General features: G+C 37.8%; 1 protein-coding gene across 1 annotated transcript in view; it reads left to right on the top strand.

The window, feature by feature from the left end:
* The window catches only part of CPD (carboxypeptidase D), a 63,867-nt gene that overhangs the window by 27,829 nt on the left and 16,404 nt on the right, over positions 1-19,634 (top strand). The window contains exons 4-12 of the mRNA XM_024565010.2: positions 2,789-2,958; positions 4,286-4,635; positions 5,078-5,269; positions 5,908-6,075; positions 10,689-10,798; positions 13,615-13,717; positions 14,199-14,341; positions 15,646-15,815; positions 17,118-17,441. Of these exons, the coding sequence (XP_024420778.2) occupies positions 2,789-2,958; positions 4,286-4,635; positions 5,078-5,269; positions 5,908-6,075; positions 10,689-10,798; positions 13,615-13,717; positions 14,199-14,341; positions 15,646-15,815; positions 17,118-17,441 (1,730 nt within the window). The remainder of the gene's footprint in view (positions 1-2,788; positions 2,959-4,285; positions 4,636-5,077; positions 5,270-5,907; positions 6,076-10,688; positions 10,799-13,614; positions 13,718-14,198; positions 14,342-15,645; positions 15,816-17,117; positions 17,442-19,634) is intronic.

The following is a 19,634-nucleotide window of genomic DNA, read 5'->3' as shown; positions in this document are numbered from 1 at the left end:
TCATATATACACCATGAATATAACTTTTTAAAATCATATTTTATTTTTTATGCTATTACAGTTGTCCCAATTTTTTACCCTTGGTCTCTCTCCGCCCAGCCCCCCCCCCACTCCCTCAGGCAAGCCTCGCACCATTGTCCATGTCCATGGGTCACGCATTATATATGCTCTTTGGCTACTCCACTTCCTATGCTGTACTTCACATCCCCACAGCTATTCTGTAACTACCCATTTGTTCTTCTTAATCCCTTCACTTTTCTCACCCATTCCCTCAACCCCTAATCCCCCTCCCATCTGGCAACCGTCAAAATGTTCTCTGTTATCTATGATTCTCTTTGTGTTCTGCTTGTTTGTGTATTTTGTTTTTTAGATTCAGTTGTTGATAGATAAGTACTTATTGCAGTTTTATTGTTCATAGTTTTAATCTTCTTCTTCTTAAAGAAGACCATTTAACATTTCATATAATACTGGTTTGGTGGTGATGAACTCCTTTAGCTTTTACTTGTCTGGGCAGCTCTTTACCTGTCCTTTGACTCTAAATGATAGCTTTGCTGGGTAGAGTCATCTTGGTTGTAGGTCCTTGCTTTTTATCACTTTGAATATTTCTTGCCAATTCCTTCTAGCCTGCAAAGTTTCTTGGGAGAAATCAGCTGACAGTTTTATGGGGGCTCCCTTGTAGGTAATTAACTGCTTTTCTCTTGCTGCTTTTAAGATTCTCTCTTTGTATTTAACCTTCAGCATTTTAATTATGATGTGTCTTGGACCTCTTTGGGCTCATTTTGTGCGGGACTTTCTGTGCTTCCTGGACTTGTATGTCTATTTCCTTCACCAAGTTAGGGAAGTTTTCTGTCATTATGTTTCCAATTTCTTGCTCTTTCTGTTCTCCGTTTGGTACCCCTGCAGTGTGAATGTTGGAATGCTTGAAATTGTCCCACAGGCTGCTTACATTATCCTCATTTTTTTGGATTCTTTTTTCTTCTTGCTGTCCTATTTGGTTGGGTTTTTTTCCTTATCTTCCAAATCCCTGATTTGATTCTTGGATTTATCTACTCTACTCTTGATTCCCTGTGAATTGTTCTTCATTTCATTTAGTGTATCATTCGTGTCTGACTGTATATTTTTTATGCTGATGAGATCTTCACTAAGTTCCTTGAGCATCCTTATAGCCAATGTTTTGAACTCTGCATCTACTAGATTGCTTGTCTACATTTTGATTAGTTGTTTTTCTGGAGTTTTGTTCTGTGTTTTCATTTGTTCCATGTTTCTTTGTCTCCTCATTTTGACAGCCTCCCTGTGTTTGTTTCTATGTATTAGATAGAGCTGCTAGGTCTTCTAGGCTTCATAGAGTGGCCTAATGTAATGAGTGTCCTGTAGGGTCCACTAGCAAAGCCTCCCCTGGCACCCAAGTTGGGTACTCAAGGTGTGTACTGTGTGGGCTGTATACACCCTCCTGTTGTAGTTGAGCCTTGATTGCTTTTGGCATGTCCGAGGTCAGCCACCACCTGTGTTCTGTTCGGGGTCATACAGAGTAAGCTACAAAGTGATCTACAGATGGCTGCTACTTGTGCTGGGCTTGGAGGTTCCCAGGAGAGGCCAAGAGGTGAACCAAAGCTGACTGCTGCTAGTGCCAGACCTGGGGCCACTTAGTGAGAGATACAGGGCTTGCTGAAGCCAAATGCTGCTGGTTTGAGAGAATTTAGAAAAATCAGAAGCATGGGCCAAGACAAGCCATTTGTATGGAAAAGCCACTGGAAACAACTTTGTGGGGCTGGGATTTGGGCGGGGCGGGGCTTTAGGGAATCACCGGGGTGGGGTGAACAGTGTGAGCCAGGTTGATGGAGTCTCAGATATGACCTGCTGGCTTTGTGTGGTAAGGGCTCAGAAAAGGAACAGTAGCCTCTGACAGCACTTCTGTCTAGGAGAAAGCTGCCCCGCAGCTCTGGCCCTGATGCCAGACAATTCACTTCCTCCCCATATGTCTCTGATGCTTTTTAATCTGCGACCTCGGTGCTGGAGTTCAGAGGGAATGAATCTGAGTAAGTCTGTGCACAGTTAAAAAACTGCTTGGGATTACAGCAGTTTCTGTCTTCTGCAGTCTTAATCCCCACTGCTGTTTACAACCAGAAGTTATGGAGACTTATCTTCCTGGCACTGGAACCCTGAGTTGGGGTATCTGGTGTGGGCTGGGACCCCTCACTCCTGAGGTATCCCTCCCGATTTTTATCCACCACATGTGTGTGTGGGACCAGCCCGTTCCGCATCTCTGCCTCTCCTACCAGTCTTGGTGTGGTTTCTTCTTTAATTCTGTAGTTGTAGGACTTCCATTCAGCTCAATTTCTGATGGTTCTGAATGATGGTTGTTCAGTAGTTTAGTTGTAGTTTTGATGTGGTTGTAGAGGAAGTGAGCCATGTTTGCCTGTGTCTCCATCTTGACCAGAAGCCCATGGGTAATCCAAATATAAGTTTAATTTAAATATCAGACAGGCTCATACACTACTGGATATACCAGAAGTTATTACTTATGCCTTGTTAGAAAATTAGAAGTCTGGCTTGGAGAAGAAATTTCAAAACCACACTACCAGTATAAATTTCAGACACGTAGGGCTTTAGTTTAAGGGTTTAGTATTTTTGTCCATAGTTTACTTAACTTGGAGAGATTGAAAAATATTTCAGGAAGATAGAGGAGTCACCTTATTTTTTAATGAATTCTATATCAATGCAGAGCTGTTATGCTCTTTTACCTTCCAAACCATCTCTGAGCCGTCTGATTTGATTCTTGGTTTTTTAGGTCCACATTGGAGTGACAGGGTTTGTGAAAGACTCAGTGTCGGGATCTGGCTTAGAGAATGCGACCATCGCAGTGGCCGGTATTAATCATAACATCACAACAGGCAGATTCGGTGATTTCCACAGATTACTTGTTCCTGGAACTTACAACGTTACAGCAGTTTTAACTGGGTAAGAATTTAAATTAGACTCTTAAAATGCCAAACTTCCATTTATATCTAAGATCGAAATATAGTTTAGGAAATGTTATTTCTTGTATCTGTTTTTTTTTTTAATTTTCTGATTTTTCCCCTCTTTTATAATGAGAACATACTATTGTAGAGTCTTGTCACATAGTCTAATAGTAAAACTGAGTAGGAAGCATAATTTTAAATTGGGAAGAAGGAGAGTTGTAAAAGCTTAAAAAGATGGTCACCTGTGTAAAGCATTGCTTCAAAGCTAATTGAATACCAGAGTTACATTGTCTCTGTAAAAGATATGTTGAAGAGCTGTCTTTATCATTAGCTTTCTAACATCTGAAATGAGTGGTTTCTCACCTCCCCTGGAAACCTTCCTGTAGGATCAGTTTGCTGAGGATTTAATTGATAACCTTTAATTTAATTTTTAACTTTCCTATTTGGAATATTTGGAATGTAAGTTTGACAAGGCACTGCAAAGAACTGGTAATTTATCCCGTCTTTCGGCATTGTAGCAATGGTTACAGTGGGTAGATGACTTCTATCTTTCATTGTATTCTGTCCTTTGAATGTAATTTTTTAAAAAGATTTTATCTACCCATTTTTTAGAGAGGGGAAAGAGGGAGGGGAGAGAAACATCAATGTGTGGTTGCCTTTCATGGCGCCCCTCATCAGGGACCTGGCCCGCAACCCAGGCATGTGCTTTAGACTGGGAATTGAACCGGCGACCCTTTGATTTGCAGGCCAGCACTCAACCAATGAGCCACACCAGCCAGGGCAGGATGTAATTTTTTAATAAATATTCTGATCTGTGGAGCCTGGGAAGATCATAAGAGAAATAGATCTTTAAAGACTTAATTGGAGCCCTGGGTGGTGTGGCCCAGTGGGTTGAGTGCCAGCTTGTGAACTGAAGGGTCTCTGGTTTGATTCTCAGTCAGGGCACATGCCTGGAATGTGGGCTGATCAAGTTTATATTTAATAGAGTTCTCTACTTTGGTAATTGCTCTTATTTACTAGTTGGTCCCTAGTTGGGGGCATGTGAGAGGCAGCCAATTGATGTATCTGTCACACATTCATGTTTCTCTCCCTCCCTTCCCCTCTCTCTAAAAGTAAATAAATAAATTTTTTTTTAAAAGACGTAATTGGAGATTCTCTATGAGATAATATGCTAACAGTCTTGAATCTACACATTTACGTTTACTTAGTTGAGTTTTGTTAGACCACTGACTCCTAGAGTGTGAAAAGTATTGTTAAGTATGATACAAAACATTGTGTGTTTTAATTTAACTCCAAGCCATCTAGTTTTTCAATTTTTTTTTCAGGTATATGCCACTGACTATTAATAATATAATAGTGAAAGAAGGACCAGCTACAAAGACGAATTTTTCCCTTCGGCCCACCGTGACCTCAGTAATCCCTGACACGACTGAGGCTGCAGTAACCGCTAGCACGGTTGCTGTGCTTAACCCTTCTCCTGGAACTCAGTCCTCCCACCAGCCCATTCAGCCAAAGGACTTTCACCACCACCATTTCCCTGACATGGAAATCTTTTTGAGAAGGTTTGCCAATGAATACCCTAACATCACCCGGCTTTATTCATTGGGGAAATCAGTAGAGTCAAGAGAGCTCTATGTAATGGAGATATCTGACAATCCAGGTGTCCATGAACCAGGTAATGGGTGTGGTCTTACACATAATTTCAGTAGTGTCTCTAAGATCTACGTACTACAGTACTGCTGTGTTTCATCTGAAAGGCCACCTGCTCTATGTATGACTGGAACAAAGAAAATGTAACCAATCTCGCCAGAAAAGAAAAGTCACTTAATAATTCATATTAGGCACAGTATTTAACATTCTACATAGATTCTTTCTGCTAGTAATATTTTTCTTTTCATAGTATATGGCATATATACATGGCTCTGAGCCTGCTCAGACATATATATTAGTAAGGAAGCTGCTTTGTAAGATGCTTTTTTGTTTTGCTTCTATTATTGAAATACATCTTTTCTTAAATTTTTGGCTCCATGTCTTTGTATAGGTTGAGGGGAAAGCAGAGAGAGTTCATGATAAATGGAAAGGAAAAAAAGTCTTGTATGTAATTACTTCATTTTCAGGTGAACCAGAATTTAAGTACATTGGAAACATGCATGGAAATGAAGTGGTTGGGAGAGAATTGCTATTGAACCTGATCGAATACCTTTGTAAGAACTTTGGAACAGACCCTGAAGTTACAGATTTGGTTCGTAGCACTAGAATTCACCTTATGCCATCCATGAATCCTGATGGGTACGAAAAGGCCCAGGAAGGTAAAGAATAGCAGTTTATTAATGCTTAATCATTTTGATTATTATACGGTATGATTGTTTGGGGGTAGAAGAGAATTGGAACTGGTTGTTTCCCTCAAATTTCTTCCTGTTTTATTTTTATAATTTATAATTGCTTCTAGCTTTTGTATTCTTGTAAGACCAGTTTGTTCAATAATAGTATGATCAAGTTTATATTTAATAGAGTTCTCTACTTTGGTAATTGCTCTTATTTACTAAGAATAGATGAAATTGTAGAAATCTGGGTCTTGTATGCTAGTACACGGGTCCCCTGTGGATCAGTCACGCCCACTCAACCTCGTGATCATGTCACTGTGCGTGGACTGTTGACAGTTGAGCAGAACTTTAATAAAATTTGTGTAGTTGGATTATTTCCCCTAAAAGTACGGCCAGAGGGCAGACACAAAAAGAAAATGGTTTTACCTCTGTTCAAAGGATTTGGAAGATAGGTTTCTTAAATGTATAATTTATAAAAGATGTGAATTTTAATTATAGTGTGATTGATCATAGTGAAGTCTGAAGTGTTCACACTTACCTTTGAGATAAGATAGCTAAAGCAGTATGTGTTGGATCAAAATGTAAGTGAAACATGGCTTAAGTTTAAATCCTTTATCATATAGGAGATTCAGTAAGTGTAATTGGCAGAAACAACAGCAACAACTTCGACTTGAACCGAAATTTCCCAGACCAGTTTGTTCAGATCACAGATCCTACCCAACCAGAAACTATTGCTGTAATGAGCTGGATGAAGACCTATCCATTTGTACTGTCAGCTAACCTTCACGGAGGTAAACGCAACTCGATATTCTACTAATTAATTCTTATTGATAGCATTTGAAAATCCTGGTGGGATTTTGTCTGTTTATAGTCTTAGGTTATCTTAAAATGGGTGTCCTATTATTGCTTTTATCGCAGACAACAATAAATTTCCCTTTCATTACTTTTTAAAGCCAATTTTCTCTTTTTGTCCCTTCCTCTCCCATCCTTTCCCTCCCCCATGCTCCTCCCTGCCACAGATTCTTCTTTCTCCCTCTCCCTCAGCTTTCCCTCTCTCCCTTTCTCTCTCTCTCTCTCACTTAGTTCTTCAAGTGTTTTATATTTATCCCTCTCACTGGGAGTTTGGGAACATGCTTGTTGTCATTTGTAAAAATTGAACAATAACAGATCTAAATGTTTAGTCTTATTTCTCCCTAAAGCTTAATAAACTGTTTTATATAGGTCTAAATGTTGACATTTTCTTATCTATTACTTGCTGTATATATGTAACTGTAGCACAGTGACCTCCTTCTCATGTAGTATCTGAGTTTGTACACTTCCGTGTAATTCAGCAGGAATTGATCAGTTGAATAGGATGAGAGGTTAAGATGAAAAATTATCACAATGTCCAACTAGGGTTGTGTGAATAAGAGTGACAGTGTCAATTCCCAGAAGAACTGAAAAACTATGTCTACACAGACTTGTGTATGAATGTTCATAGTAGCATTATTTATAACAATCAAAAAGGATAAACAACCCAAATGTCCATCGACTGATGATTAGATAAATGAAAAGGTGGTGTACCCATTATGATTGAATATTATTTGAACTCAAAAAGGAATGAACTATGCCACATAGATGAACTGAGAAAACATGCTAAGTTAGATAGAAGCCAATCACAAGAAACTGTATATTGTATGATTACATGTTTTATGAAATATTCAGAGTAGGCCGATCCCTAGATAGAAAGCTGTGGGTAGTGGTAGGAGAGAATGGGGAGTGGCTGCTAATGGGTACAGATTTGGGGGGGGATGATGAAATGTTCTATAATTAGATAGTAGTGAAGGAGATTGTCTAACCCTGTGAATATACTAAATAATATCAACTTATACACTTTAAATAGATGAATTGTATGGTACGTGAATTATATCTCGATAAAGTTTTGGGTTTTTTTAAGTTAAGGTATTAGTACCAGGGGCAAGGACAAAGAAATGTAATGTCAACATTTGTTGGAATATTAGAAGAATTATCACAGTTGAGATTTGATGGCATATAGATTAACCTAATGCCATTCCAAAATGTCAGTCCATTTTATACTTAGGATATTTAGAGTTAAGATGTAAATTGAGGTTCTCTAAAAAATTGCTTTAAAAGCTTGCCAGTAGAAGAAAAAAACACTTCCACAGTTGGTAATCATGGATGATTCTCAAAGGCCCAAATAGGAATTGCGGAGTTATAGCCAGGTTGGCAAAATAATTTTTAAAAATATGTTATGTATTTTATACCATTTTTGACAAAATATTTTTTATGTTGAGCTATTAAAAATATTCATGGAATACATCACATATCATGTTGGCTAAACCTGGAGACTTACCTACTAGTTACATTCCAGTGAAAAAAAATACAAATTTGTAAATGTGGTATCAAGACTTTGGCATGGCGGGAGATTCATCTTCAATCATGTAGACACGTTTCTTTCCATGGCATATTTCGTCTTCTCATCTTAAATCTTTAAATGGGTTTTGGACTATTGGCAAAGAAATTTAAAAGAGGATTTCAATTTAGAAGGATATTGAAAGAATATAGAGAAAAGTAAGGTTCCTTTTTGTAAATTTATATACTAATCTTTTGAGATGAAATTTATATGACAAAATTAACCACGTTAAAGGCAACGATTCAGTAATGTTTTTAGTGTATTCACAGTGTTGTGCAACCACCATCTCTGTCCAGTTCCACGGTGTTTTTATCTCCTTATCCAGTAAGCAGTGGCTCCCTCGTCCCCCCTCCCTTGAGCCCTGGCAATCACCAGTGTGTGTGCTGTGTCTGTGGACTTGCCTATTTCGGATATTTCACAGAAGTGGAATCATATAATACGTGACCTTCTTTCGTTTATCATAATATTTTCAAGGTTTATTTATATTTGTAGCTTGTATTATTCCTTTTTATGGCTGAGTAATGTTCCATCGCATACTACAATTTGTTTATTTGTCTGTTTATGGATATTTAGGTTGTTTCTACGTTTTTACTGTTATGAATAATACTGCTGCAAACATTGGCAAACATTATCTACTTGAATCCCTGCTTTCAATTCTTTTGGGTAATTTTATGTTTGGCTTTTCAAGGAATTGCCAAACTACTTTTCACAGTAACTAAACTATTTTACATTCCAATTAGCATGTATAAGAGTTCCAGTTTCTCCACATCTTCACCAGTGCTTGTTATTTTTTTTTATTATGGCCATTCTAGTGGGTGAAAAGTGGTATCTCATTATGGTTTTGATTTGCATTTCCCATTTGACTAAATACGTTGAACATCTCATGTGCTTGTTGGCCATTTGTGTATCTTCTTTGGAGACATATCTGTTCAAGTTTTTTACCTATTTTTAATTTTTTTTTTTTGTCTTTTTGTTGACTTGTAATAGTTCTTTGTATAGTCTAGATTCTCTAACCTTATCAGATTGCTGATTTAAAAGTATTTTTTCTTGTTCTATGGGCGGTATTTTGACTTTCTTAATAATGACCTTTGATGCACAAAAGCTCTTAATTATGAAGTCAAATTTATCTATTTTTCTTTTATTGTTTATGCTTCTGTGTTGATATTAATTATATTTTTAAAATAAACTGTTTCATAGAAGTATTTTAAGTCTTTTATGGCCCTTTTTTTGGCCTTCAAAAATTAGCCATTTGAAAGACAGTATTGAGTAGGTGTTGATGTTGACATTTTTTTGTTTGCCTTTTTATTTTATTTATTTATTTTTATTGTTATTCTATTATAGTTGTCTCAATTTTCCCCTGTTGCTCTCCTGTGCCCTGCCCACCCCTTGGTTTGAATTTTTAGAAATTGGGTCATACATCCAGGGTGAAGTCAAATATTTTTGAGAAATTTGTCTCAGAAGAAGTGTTAAAGTACACTTGTTCTTGTTAGAACTATTTGGGGGAATAGAATGAGCATAGTTCTTCATACTTCTTAAAGAGCATTTTTTTAGATTTTTAAATGTTTGCTGATATTTGTTATCATGGTACTACTTCATCTGAGTTTAAGTTAAATGTGTACCTTCACTTCCATTCTCATGAAGTGGCATGGTAAAAAGAAAAAAAAAGCAAAGGCTGAGTAGAGGCAGAATGAGTGGACAATGGGCAAACGGAAACAATGCGACTAACTGGAAAATGCAGGATCCACCCTCTGGTGGAGGAGTAGGCATGTGCAGCTCTGGGCTCTTGTCTCAGAAGCACCCAAACAGCGTTTTGCCCTGTGGGGAGCACGAAGGGAGTTGATATCCTTTACACATGTCATAAAGCATCACTTTATTTACCTCAGGTCATGAAAAATCATATGTTACAACTCCAATTGACTAATTTTTAATATGAGCATGAGATATTTTTAGCATTTTTTTTTAATGTAGGTCAGGGCTGGCTCTGCTATCCATACATAAGCCATTTAACCTCTCTGTTTTAAACTCCACATCTGCAAAATTAGATGGGTCCCTTCTTTTTTTTTTTCTCCAGAGTTCAGCTTTGTATTGAAGGCGTTACAAAAGAGGTTTAGTCAAAAAGATGAAAGTCCGTGTCATCATCAGACTCTGCAGGTTTTTCTTTCTTTGCTTCCACTCTCTTCTCAGTTGAAGCAGCAGTGGTGGGGGGCAGGAACTCCTGCTGGTGCCGCACTAGCTGTTGAGGCAGGCCCACCAGCCCCTCCTTTGCAGATGAGGCTCCCACTGTTGACACTGGCTGGAGCCTTTGCAAACAAGCCTGGCCAGAAAGGTTCAACATTTACATAGGCTGCTTTAGTGATGGCAGTGACCTTACCCTCCGTGACTGTCACCTCATTGTTGTGTAGGATGAGGACCAAGGGCCAAGTAGATGCATGTGAGCTCTTAGGACAAGGCCACGGTCTGGGCGAGTGCCAGGCAAGTGATGCCAGGCAGCCCGGCGGTGAGGGCCTCACGTCAGTACTGCCTTAGCTTCCTCAGAAGGACCCAGTGCCCACTGGCAGCTGAGGAAGGAAGCCAAGGGTCCCTTATTTTAAGATTTCATGACCCTATAAATGTCTGAATTTTACTGAAAAAGTATCAAATTTTGCTCAATTTTTCTGATTCTATGTATTATGCCAATAAAATTGTTTAAATTAAGCCTGTTTTCTTCTAGTTTCAGCTCTGACATGTAAATTATACCTATAAGTTCAGGCAAATTCCCAAGACCTTTCCAGTTAAGACAGCCTTTAAATGTCATGCATAGTATTTAATATTTTACTTACCTATTTTGATTTTCTGTTGAGGAAATGAGCGACTTTTTCACTTCTATAGGAGAAATTAGCCTTGGAAAATTGGATTGGTTTCCTGTCTCTGACAGTACTATGAAAAGCTTACTATGTTAATGATTCACCTTGAAATGGATAACATGAGACACTTTCCTCTTTTCCCTTGTAGGTTCTTTAGTGGTTAACTACCCTTTCGATGATGGTGAACAAGGGCTTGCCACATACAGCAAATCACCAGATGATGCTGTGTTTCAACAAATAGCACTTTCTTATTCCAAGGTAGGCTTGCGCTTAAACATAACGTGCTATACAACTAATTCTGTACATTTTAGAAAACGCAGTGAAACAAAGTCCTGCAGAACTCAGGTCAGGTGCTTTCTCTCAGAAGGGTAAGCCTTCCACGATTCCTTTCGGGCAGCCTTGCTAATTTTTCTTCCCTGTTTCCCACCTCATGTTTAAACATAGCAAATGTTTTTCCCTATTGGCCTTTAAGCTCAGGTACTGTCTTTCCATCTGTGTATTTTAGCACAGCGCCTGGAGCATATGCATGCTAGTTTATTTCACTTGACAAGTACTTAAGTTATAAAACTAGTGAAGTAGTCCAACACGGGGCTTGACAGACTATAGCTCTGGGGCCAAATCCAGCCTAGCACCTGTTCTTTCAAATAAAGTTCTGTTGACACACAGCCACATCCATTCTTTTACATATTGTCTATGCCTACTTTCTGTTTCAACATTTGAACACGAATCAGTTTAATTTACCATATTAACAGACTAAAAAAGAAAAATGCTGCAATCATGTGGGCTCAGATATTTAAAAAATACAAACAGCAAGAAAAAGAAACAGGAAGAAATGAAGGAGAGTTGATAGAACTCAGGAAAGAAATGGAAGGAAAAGACAAAATTATCTCCAAAATGAGGAATAAATTATAAGCGTTAAAGGCCTTATACTTCCCAATTTCAAACTTACTGCGAAGCTACAGTAATTAAAATACTGTCATACTGGCATAAGGGTGTTACCTGTAGATCAATGAAATAGAACTGAGAGTCCAGAAATAAACTCTTACATTTATGGTCAGTTGATTTTTTTTCTTTACAATGGGCACCAAGACAATTTAATGGGAAAAGAACAATCTTTTCAGCCAATGGCAATGGGAAAACTAGGTGATCACATGGAAGAGAATGAGTTTTGACCCCTTCTTTGCCCCCCAAGGGTTACCAAAATCTATTCTTTTTAATTTTCTTGACCACGGAGTCCGACGCTAATATAGTCTCCCCTTGATTTCTGTCGTGTTATGTAGTAGAGAGCTCTGTGGCGGAGAGCTCTTTTTCCTCCCATTGGCTCAATAGCATGTCTTTTACTTTTTCTTCCATTTCCAAAACATGTCCTTTGCCGTTTTTACTGTCTTGGCAATTTCATGCAGTTTCTTTACCTGTCACCACTATGTAAACGTCTCTTTAAAAAATTCTAACATATAATGAAAGTTATTGTGTAAAGTTTAGAAAATATAGGCAGACAAAATAAGGAAATAAACCCTAGAGATCATCAATCATTTAGTATCTTGTTGTATAACTTTTAGGCTCTTTCTTTGTATATGGCCTGAGACTGGACACCTCCATCCTCACCTTCAGTCTTCTTTTGCCAAAATGTTTGCTTTTAACATTTTAATTAGATTTTTAAAAAATTATCAAAGTAGAACAGTGAGAAATAAGGGAGATGGTGAAATGCACTTGGTAAAATAAAGCTGCCCCAACCTCTTCCGCGCTCATTGTCTCTCACTTGGACTTTTTCCAGTGGTACTCTGATGGGTCTTCCTGGCTGTGGTCCGTTTTTAACATTATTATCAGAATAAACTGCCTAGAGTCATGAATATATCATATATCACCCTTTCTTCAGAGACATTCACTGGCTGCTTATTGCTCTAAGAACAAAGTTGAAATGTTAGTACTACTTAAAACTGGTGTCCGGAGTGGGATTTATACTAGATAAAAATATTAGAAATATATATTTTAAAAATTTGTTCTTTAAATTTTTTATTTTTATACAGGTTTATAATATACATATTATATTAGTACAGTAATATATCTAAATAATTAAATTGATAGCTATATAGATATTGATGGAAATGGAGAAAGAGAGACGTAGAAGACGTGTGCAAGTCTGCAGTGGGAAAACCAGGAAGCAAGAGAGCGTCACAGTGATCTAAACTAACTTTTATTCGACCAGAGAGCAGTGCGATCATAAGCCTGTAGTTGGTATAGTAAGTTCATGAAAGGGGGCTGTTTATGTGTTTTAAGTTAAATGGTTAGTTCTCAGGGATGGAAATGGGACATTGTTATTTTTTTTTTCTATTCATGCTTTTCTGTACTTTTGTACTTTCAAAAGTGAGAAATGAAGTTTTGACCATCTTTTAGAGCCATCCCTGCCACTCTAGTCGGAAGTAATCTTTCTCTTCTCTGGATTCCAGTAGCATTTATTTGTGTCTCCGTGGCAGTTTTTTTACCCTTCATTGAGCGAAGTATTGCCCGTGTGCGGCGTGCTACACACTGTGCTAGGTGTTGAGCACACAGAGACACAGCTGTTTGAAGGACTGTGTTTTCGTTAGGGAAGGAGAAAGGTGCAAGCATTTGGAACGGGCAAGAGAATTGTGCAGAGTGCAGTCGAAGCGCAGAGGCGCCAGCTGCCTTAGTTCCTTTAGAAGTTAGAAAAAGCAGCTTAATGCCCATTATATGTGAATGATCTTTTTTGGACTTTAAGGTTCTTAAAAACATAAAATGAAAATGCTAATATGAACTTTTTATAAGAGGAATTAGATTAGTTTAAATTTAATTGTAAGAAGTAGAGTCCATTTTTTTTACAGAGCACATTTAATTTTGATTCAGAAAATAGATAATAGTCATATGTTGACAATTAAAGTGGCTTAGCAAGCTGTGCATTGAAAAGCCTCACTGCTTCCCATGGCTCCATGCATCTCATTTCCACCTCCACGTACACCCTCTTATTAACTACTTCTTTCTTTTTCCTTATCCTTCCTTTGTTTTTGGATGGAGATACAGACAAATACAAATAAGGATTCTTTTTCTCTCCTCCTCAGGAAAATTCCCAGATGTTTCAAGGTAGACCTTGCAAGAATATATACCCTAATGAATACTTTCCTCATGGAATAACAAACGGGGCTAGTTGGTATAATGTCCCAGGTAAACATACTTTTATATTAAGGCCATATAATTTGGTGGATTTTCTGTTCCCCTGGATGGTGCTGCTTGTTACTATTTTTTTAATTTTGAGAAAGAATTACTCTTTTAAAGATACTGTCTAAATAGTTTAAAACATTCAAATAGCTTTTTCAACTATTTTTACATTTGGTGCACATTGAATAAAAATAATGTACTAAATCTTGGTACAAGTGTTATATTTTACCTCTGGCTATATTACAAAGAACCTTAGATGTGCAAATAAGACAAGGGTAAGCCGTGCTTGAATTCTTGAACATGAAAGTAAAATTGTTTTACCTGTACCACAAGCATCAAACAGCTCTCAAATGAACACGTTATTGTTTTTCAACCAATGCTGAGAAAAGATGAATTTGGATTTTCACTGACAATGTTGCTTACCCTTTGGGCCCTGAGCTACTTAGGATTTCTCCAGAGTGACTGATTTTAACTTTGTATCCTTTAGGTGGTATGCAGGACTGGAACTATTTACAAACAAATTGCTTCGAAGTGACTATTGAACTAGGTTGTGTGAAATACCCGTTGGAAAAGGATCTGCCAAAATTTTGGGAACAGAATCGAAGATCTCTAATCCAGTTTATGAAACAGGTGACTACTCAGGAGCAGAGTATGAAGTTTCTCCCCAAAGCAAGCAGATACATGCGGTTTTCATGTGGTGATTTTAAAATACACCCTTTTGAATTCCAGTTTGGGCTGTTCGGGTTTAGTACATTTATCTAGAAAAGTCATGGATGGGAGTGAGTTTCATTTGTATGCATGGGGAAGAGTTGCAGATGACTAAACAATGCAGTGATGGTTACTTTTTATGGTTAGTGGCCACTTTTTACCCTGTCATAACCTTTATAAAGAAAGGCTAACATTAATTGGACACACACATAAGCATCTGTCAAGTGATAAAAAGGTGGGCTATGGGGTAAACATTTTTACTCTTTTTATTTTTGCCGGTGGTTTAGTGTGAAATGATTTATTTCCTTTTGTTTGGATATGCATGGTGGCCAACAGGTAAGACTGTGAGAAATATGCTAATAATGGTTAATTATTCAGACAGTCTAACCAATACTTTGTGGCAGTACTCTTCTGCTTTACTTTTTTTGCTGGGTGGAGTGGCATAAAGGCTCCAAGTGTGCATACTTATTTTTTAAAAAGTTTGTTCTAAAAAATTTTAAAGATACAGAAATGTTGTAAGACAAATATAATAAACACTATTATTCCTTTACTTAGATTTAACTTTTAACATTTTACTGTATTTGCTTTATTATAAATTATACACATACCTTTTTGCTGAACTATTTCAGTGTAAATTATAGCTGTTATATTTTACACCCAAATATTTCAGAATACACCTTCTGAAAATCAGGATATATTCTCCTACTTGCCATCCTCAAATGCCATTATCTCACCTAAGATCATTAATAGTAATTCCCTAATATTACCTGGTACCTAGTGCACATTTAAATTTCCACCTCTTGTACCCCAAATGATTTTTGTAGTTATATTTTAAAACCAGGATTAAGTCAAGCTTTATGCATTGTGTTTGGTTATTGCAACTTTTGCTCTCTCTAATCTAGAATAGTCCTATTTTTTATGACATTTTTATTCTGAAGAGGCCAAGCCAGTTTTCTTGCAGAATGTCCTATATTCTGAGGTTGTCAGTGTGCTCAGTTTGAACAGTGTGTTTTGCAATACTTATGATAAAGACAAACCTAGCCTATGAAAAATTAGCCTTTCAGAAACTAAAATATTTTGTTTAATAGGCATTTACATCTGGCTTTACTCTGAACTCCTAAAGTCCCATTTGTTCCACATGTTTACATTGCTAACAATCTGTTATTTTGGGTATGAGCTCCCACGATGACTAGATGATGATCTTGGTATCCTTGTACTTTATCCAGGTTCATCAGGGTGTCAAAGGATTTGTCCTGGATGCCACAGATGGCAGGGGTATATTAAATGCCACCATTAGTGTTGCTGAAATAAATCACCCAGTGACCACTTACAAAACTGGAGACTACTGGCGTCTCTTGGTTCCAGGAACTTATAAAATCACAGCATCTGCTCGAGGGTGAGTGACTGAATACTTTGAAATTGAGCGCTTGGGAATAAGACAAACGTAGTTCCATCCTGGAAGGTTATTACCAGACAGCCCTAAAGAGGCCAAGCAACCTTGAGTTTACGGAGGTTGCTTCGAAGTTTAGAGCTGGCTGCACATGAGTCTTCTCTGGTTGCAAAGTGAGTATATGAACTATTAAATGTAAGGAATTTGTGAAATTATGAACCTTGGACAGTGGCCTCTTCTACCCTTGCCATCTCAGATCACCTGCCCCTGTCCAGGTGTAAAGCCATAGTAAGTGATTCCCTTCACTGTTGTAACTGCTCTGGGAAGTCCCTGTTAGTTGGGAAAAAAGACTCCTGTTCTGCTGTACACTTCAGTCCTGTTGCCCAATAGATACTCTTTCTTAGACACTCATTTGTTAGTATTGTACATTTAATGCCTTATTGCTTCAGTGCAATTTTCTTTCTTATTGCAAATTCTTTAAGAAAGGCCATTTTTATCTTTTTTACAGGTTTTTCTTTCCAGAAAGGTTACTTACTTAAAAAGAGAAAATTAACTTAGGACTTTTATTTCCTTGGGGAAAAATTTTTAATTTTCTTTATTTCCCCCTCCTTTACAAACAACTTAGAATTGGACCTCCTGACTGTTTAATCTGAAACTTATCATTTTTACCCCCTTGTAGTTTTCTTTTTTGTATTTTGGTAAGTGTAGATGTTACCACAGGATATTTGCCCTCCCCCTACTGGCCATCTTATTTCTGAAGGGTTTGTTTGAACACCCACTGAAGTAAGGGTAAGTGAAAACATTTATAGTTTTCATCACCTTTTAAAGAAAAGATTTTCAAATATCTAGTGGTCCGTAAATTGATGGAGTAATGAGGTCTTTCCTGTTTTTCTTCCTTTTTGGCCTAGTTTGGGAAAAACTAAAGCAGCAAGGTATCTGAAAAATAGGGCGAGAATGATGTGTTTGGTCCTAAATTAGTACCTCTCAAACTTTCCCAGCCACACACCCTGATGACAGACAGGCGAACTCAGATCCCAGGAGACATGAGGGTATCCGCTGCAAGTACAAACTTGCTTTTGAAGTCATGTATTTAATCTTAAAAACTCATGTATGTTTTACAGTCTGCCCATGTCTGTTCTTTGTTGAATGTTTAAAGCAAATTATCTCAAAGTTAAAAATTTGACTCTTTTAGGAAGACGCACCACGTTTATCTCCAGGACTCACACAGGGTCTGCACACCTCTGTGTCTCCGGGGCTTGTGCACTCCAGCTGCAGAGGCGTGGCTCTGATCTGTCTCCTTTATCACAGGTATAATCCAGTTACCAAGAACGTGACTGTAAAGAGTGATGGTGCCATTCAGGTCAACTTCACACTGGTTCGATCTTCGACTGATTCAAACAATGAATCGAAGAAAGGAAAAGGAGATAGCACCAACACTGACGACGCCAGTGATCCGACTACTAAAGAGTTTGAAGCTTTAATTAAAGACCTTTCAGCTGAGAATGGTTTGGAAGGCCTCATGTTACGCTCCTCCTCAAACCTGGCTCTTTATCGATACCATTCATACAAAGACTTGTCAGAGTTTCTGAGAGGACTTGTGATGAACTACCCACACATTACAAATCTTACCAAGTAAGGGTCACCTTCTTACTGCCTCGCTTTTCTCTCTTTCCATTGTTTGTTTGTTTTTTAAGAAGTTACATTCAGCATAAGCTATGTTGAACAGTTCTGGTCATTTATTTGGGAGCTGAATGTATAGAGTTGAAGTTTACTTATACAGAAACATTTGCTTGGAGAGCTTTCTAACAATGAATCTCGGAAATTTGGAGGAGAATAACTTGTTAGATTAGCAATGTATGTCTTGTGTCCACAGGAAATGTAAAATTATTCCTTCTAATGATTGCTTTGACTGAATTAAAAACCTCTTCACTTCTTAGCTGCAGATTCATGTTCTGACTAAATATTATTTAGTTTATTTTGTCCCTGCTGGGAGCAAGGGACAAATTTGGAACTATGAGCTTACCTGTCAGGGGTTGTTCTTTTTTCTTTCAAACTAGAAAATTAAGCCTGGTTGCTGTCATTTTCCATACTCTAGTCCAGCAATGTTCAACTGGTGTGCCGCAAGAGGGACGCTGGTGTGCCGCAGGAGGGACGCTGGTGTGCCGCAGGAGGGACGCTGGTGTGCCGAAAGAATTTTTAAAGCATGCACTAGCTGACTATTTAGTCAGGACCACTGACCTCTTTTCCCTTAGATTGTCAAATTAAAAAAATGACAACAGCCAGCACAATAGCAGCCGTCCAGTGTGAATGAATCAAAATTACACCTATTTTTTGTCACATTGGCAAGAAATATATTTTTTGGTGTGCCGCAGAATTTTAGTAGTTAGTTGTGTGTGTGCAGTGAGATAAAAAAGGCTGAAAGTCACTGCCTTAACATCATCACAGATCCACAGATTCTGCCCCCTGTGAGGTAATGTTTACAGGTTGAAAATCACTACTCATGTCCATCCACAGTTGAACAGATGCTGTTCCCTAAGCCTTAGGGACATACGTGATTGACATTCTCAGGAAAATATGCAGAAAACTGATGGCGGACACTGTCTTTATCTTCACTTTCTGGGGCTTCTCTCCCTCACTTTCACCATTTCATTATAAGTCCTTTTTAGGTCTTGTTGCAGTTACAACAAAACTATTTCCTGGATTTGTTGATTTCTGTTGTTTGCCAGTTGAGGGCCTTTACATGTTGCCCTGAGCTTATAGTTCTCTACTGCATACCTAGTGAATATTATCTAACTTTTTACTTCTTTACTTTGTTTTTCATCGTTGGTCCTTTTAATTTTACCAGCAAATTTAGTTTTTCAAATTCTGGTTGATAATGTTCATAGAGGAAAAGAGTGATGGTTACTTTGGCAATACCAATGATCTTTCCTCCTAAACTGATTCTTGACTATTTCTGCCCAGTTTAGGTTTTAATATTGTCTCTCTTAGTGCCACATAGAGCCTATTTTAAAATAAAAAATAGGAAAATATTTTGCTATCCATTTACTTTGTTCATTTAAATTTTTTTAACCTTCCAATTCAAGGTGACTTTTAGTTAAATATTTCCCCCCAAGTACACAACACCTGCCAACAGTGGGCACAAGGTCGTTTGCTTGGTCCACAAACGGGTGCTGAGTGTCATTGAACAGCATGGTCAAGAAGCAATAACTTTTCTGTTCTATTAATTCTTCTTAACTTAATGTGAATATATTTTTTCTATCTAACTGTGGTGAATATTCCTTTATATCAAAGAAAGCAGAGCTGTTGGGCAGGGAGAGCATTTTAAATCATTTTTACTGTGATACTGCTGGTATTGCATTCATAGTAAAGTCTAAAGTATCTAAATTAATTTCAATTTAAAAGTAAGATTCTCTACATTTTTCTCTATTTATGTTTTTCCAAAATAAAAATTTCAGTGAGGGGATCTCCCAAATAAAACAGAATTATCTTCTGGAGTGTGGGCCCCTTGTAGTATAGGCTTCCCCCGCTAGGTTAGTGTTTTAGGAATCCATCTGTATCAGTGTACCAGCTGGTGGGGGTGTGAGAGGCTGCGTTGGGCTTCACTGATTTTTTTTTTTTGAAGACTCTTTCAGTGCATTTGCCTATTTCATGATGGGTGATTTACAAGTACACCTGCCCACACCACACTGAATGTTCAGCAGTTTTTGGCCAGAAAATGGCATGGCCTCGTGCCCCACCTTCCCTATTCACCCAGTCTTGCCCCCAGCAATGTTTTTTTATTTCCCTGGATGAAAAGAGTCCTCAGAGGGAAATGTTTTGTCCTTG

Source organism: Desmodus rotundus, chromosome 9 (assembly GCF_022682495.2).
Source record: "Desmodus rotundus isolate HL8 chromosome 9, HLdesRot8A.1, whole genome shotgun sequence".
Classification (NCBI taxonomy): Eukaryota; Metazoa; Chordata; class Mammalia; order Chiroptera; family Phyllostomidae; genus Desmodus; species Desmodus rotundus.
Note: the sequence above shows the minus strand (reverse complement) of the source record. Positions and strands in the feature narration are given on the sequence as shown.